Source organism: Rhagoletis zephyria, unplaced genomic scaffold, assembly GCF_001687245.7.
Source record: "Rhagoletis zephyria isolate East Lansing unplaced genomic scaffold, Rhagoletis_zephyria_1.1 Rzeph_scaffold_25412, whole genome shotgun sequence".
NCBI lineage: Eukaryota > Metazoa > Arthropoda > Insecta > Diptera > Tephritidae > Rhagoletis > Rhagoletis zephyria.
In genome coordinates, this window is record NW_016182470.1 from 1,568 (window position 1) to 5,582 (window position 4,015).

Below are 4,015 nucleotides of genomic sequence, written 5' to 3' on the forward strand. Positions count from 1 at the left end.
AAAAAGAAGTCTGATGAGGAGATGTGGTGATCTCCGAAATAGCTGCTATAACTTCGACTTTAATGACTTTAATGCCAAGGTGGGCAAGGAAGGGATATTTGACAGTCGGAAAATTCCGCCTCCACGACGAAACATCCGATAACGGACTGAGGCTGATCGACTTCACCGGGGCCCGAAACATGGTAATATGTAGTACTAGGTTCCAGCATAAGAACATCCACCAAGCTACATGGCTGTCTCCAGATCCAAAAACGAGAAACCAAGTCGATCATGTTGTGATAGATGGAAGGCATGCTTCAAGCGTTTTAGACGTACGTACACTCCGAGGGCCAAACATCGACTCGGAACACTATCTTGTTGTAGCCAAGATACGCATCCGCCTAGGCCAATTTATTCGCCACTCAACTAACACACCTGCTCTCTGAGAGCACTCTTCAACAATCCGACATACGCGAGCAGTCGAACCCCATTTCCCGATCATTAAGTACCGCCGCCGAATAAGTAGTTGGATTTCAGCGAACCCGGAAAAACAACTGGTACGATGAGGAATTTCAAGCAGCCGCAGAGAAAAAATACGCCGCCTATAGGGCCGTGCTGAGATCGGGCGCAACGCGAGCCATGTGGGATCGTTATAGGGAACTGAAGAAGGAAGCGAGACGTATTTGCCGCAATAAGAAGAGAGAGGCCGAAATACGTGAGTGCGAAGAGCTTGAGATGCTGGCCGACAGGAAGAACGCCCGAAAGTAGTGAAGAAGACGAACCCGATCCTCAGTCGATGATGATGGAGTAGCTGTCCCACCGCCTGACTATGACGAGGTACGAATAGCGATTACGCGGCTGAAAAACAAGAAAGCTGCTGGAGCTGACGGCCTGCCACCGAGCTATTCAAGTACGGCGGCGAGGAGCTGATGAGGTGCATGCATCAGCTCGTATGCAGAATATGGTCAGATGAACGCATGCCCGACGACTGGAATTTAAGTGTGTCTGTCCAATCCACAAGAAAGGCGACCCCGCCATACGCCCCAACTACCGCGGAATCAGCCTTCTATGCATAGTTTATAAGGTCTTATCGAGTGTATTGTGCGAAAGACTGAAGCCCACCGTCAACGAACTGATTGGACCTTATCAGTGTGGCTTTAGGCCTGGAAAATCCACTATAGATCAGGTATTCACAATACGCCAAATCTTGGAAAAGACCCGCGAGAATAGGATCGACACACACCATCTATTTGTAGATTTCAAAGCCGCTTTCGACAGCACGAAGAGAAGTTTCCTTTATGCCGCGACGTCTGAATTTGTTATCCCCGCGAAACTAATACGGTTGAGCAATACCACCAGCTCCGTCAGAATAGGGAAGGACCTCTCCGAGCCGATTTGATACCAAACGAGGTTTCAGACAAGGGGACTCCCTTTCGTGTGATTTCTTTAATCTGATGTTGGAGAAGATAATAAGAGCCGCAGAACTGAACCGCTCAGCCAAATACTTTACAAGAGCGTACAATTGCTGGCGTATGCCGGCGACATCGATATTATTGGTAAAAACAAGAGCTACGTCTGTTCTGCCTTCTCGGGACTGGATAGAGAAGCAAAGCGAATGGGTCTTGTGGTGAACGAGCACAAAACGAAGTATCTCCTGTCATCACACAAACAGTCAGAGCATACGCGTCTTGGCACCCACGTCACTGTTGACACTTACAAGTTTGAAATAGTAGACGACTTCGTTTATTTGGGAACCAGCATTAACACCAATAATAATGTCAGCCTTGAAATCCAACGGAGAATCACTTTTGCCAACAAGTGATACTTTGGGCTGAGTAAGCAAATGAGAAGTAAAGCCCTCTCTCGTCGTACAAAGATCACACTCTATAAGTCACTCATCATGCCTTGCTGGTGTATGGCGCGGAGGCATGGACAATGAAAGCATATGATGAAGTGGCTCTTGAAGTTTTCGAGAGAAAGATTCTGCGAAAGATTTACGGACCTGTACGCGTTGGTGATGGAGAATATCGCAGACAATTTAACGACGAGCTGTATGAGCTTTACAACGATATAGACATAGTGCAGCGAATTAAAATTCAGCGGCTCCGCTGGCTTGGCCCTGTCGTTCGAATGGACAGATACGCTCCTGTCTGAAAATATTCAACGCGGGCCGCGATGCTGGTAACAGAGGAAGAGGAAGGCCTCCTCTGCGTTGGAAAGACCAGGTGGAGAAGGACTTGGCTTCACTTGGCATTTCCAATTGGCGTCAGTTAGCAAGAAGAGAAATGCTGGCGTGCTGTTTTGGACTTGGCCAAAATCGCTTAGGCGGTTACAGCGCCAATAAAGAAGAAGAAGAAGATATCACCTTATATGAATTCGCCTTGAGTAGCACTACATTTCGCCTTGCTACATTTATTGTTATTTTTCGTACACATCAAAACTTATGAAATACATCTATATCTATACATAGTATAAAGGAAAGTCGAGATTTTTTGATCGCGGTAATCTCGAAAACTACTGAACGGATTTTGACGAGATTTTCTCTAATAAACTCTGTATCGACAGGAGAGAAGAATTTTAATAGAATTGCCACCTGTCTAAAAGACTATAAGATCCGCACCGTTCGTTGGATGAGAAGTCAAATCAATATTTTTTTAATAGGGTTGCCACCTGTTAATAAAGTTACTATATTCAATCATAATAAACGTAGGCATCAGTTCTGTACCATCACTGTCAACGAAAAGACTGAGCCTCTACATGCGCAAGAATGTATTATTTTTCTAAGTAGGGTTGCCACCTATTAAAAAGTTAAAAGATTTTCGCCGTTCGCTGGATTAAAAAATGGGATACCAAATGAAAGTGCATGGCCTTCGCATGTACAAAAGCTTTATTATATTTTAAGTGGGTGCTGGAGGGCTTACCGAGGTAAACGCCTATGTACGATATTGAGAAGGGAAATTGCTGAGGCCTGGAATAAGTGGCCTCTGCTTCTCAAATCTATTAGAGGTACGCGTAGGTACGGATCTACACGTGTAAGGGTAATCGATGTGAAGCACTCAAGTATTTGTATAATAATGCAAATGCGCATGTATGTAATTCATATGCAATTTAATGAGACAATATTGCAGTTCAATAGTACAAGAATGAGAATTCAATATAAATATAACACAAATATGTTCCAAACAGTAATTGAAATGTAGATGTATAATTCAAATTGATACTTAGCAAAGTAAATGATGTATGTGGTAAATACTCCACGTTGATAAAGTTGATAAATTCCTTCGGTTGATGTAGTTGTTTAAAATGATACTTTCTCGATGATGGTCCAATCCGTATGGTCGAAAAAGGAGAAGAACAGAAGAAGGGAGAAGAACCAATAAGGTGCCCCTATTTATAGCAGTCGCATGGCCACATCGAACTGCCGTAAGTTCGAAAAGAGGGTGGCTGCGTTCTCTTTAGCAGAGGTGTATTTTAAGTGCGTAAGTCGCTTAAACATGGCAAGGTGCAAGGGATTCCTGTACTCGTTCCAATGCATTGATGCCTTCTGCTACGGCCCGGCGGGTTGTATTAGTAAAAAGATTGACTGTGGTTTGCTCGCCAGGTAGTGGACGATGTAGTAACGAGTGGTGTGGTCGGTCACAGGTTTTGCAGTTGTCAGGCGATGTGCACTGTGTCTTCCGATGTGTTCTAGCTAGACAATTCGAGCAGTATTTGAATTTACGTACGCAACGGATGCGATCTTCTACAGTCAGCTCCAAGAAAAACTTGCAAAATCTGAGTGCGTGATACCGGTGGCAAACTAAGCACAGATGTACGGTTGGATCACGACGNAATGTACGGTTTGATCACGACGCTGTGGTGCAAGGACTTTGTTGCATGCTGCTTCATATGGATGTCCAGCTGGTGCACGCCGAAGAAGTGGAATCGAAGTTAACTTTCGAGGTCGTTCTCTATTGTTATTCTTGCATGAAGGTACGCGCTGATGCTCAATTGATTCGCGTGGACTTAGTGAAGGCGTGATTGAATCGCGACGTCG

At 44.7% G+C, this 4,015-nt stretch overlaps 1 protein-coding gene across 1 annotated transcript in view; it reads right to left on the reverse strand.

Annotated features, from left to right (window-relative positions):
• Nucleotides 1-3,817: 3,817 nt before the first annotated feature.
• LOC108382144 (uncharacterized) overlaps nucleotides 3,818-4,015 on the reverse strand; it is a gene marked incomplete at its 3' end in the record, with an annotated part of 475 nt that continues 277 nt past the window's right edge. The window contains exon 2 of the mRNA XM_017638541.1: nucleotides 3,818-4,015. Within this exon, the coding sequence (XP_017494030.1) occupies nucleotides 3,818-4,015 (198 nt within the window).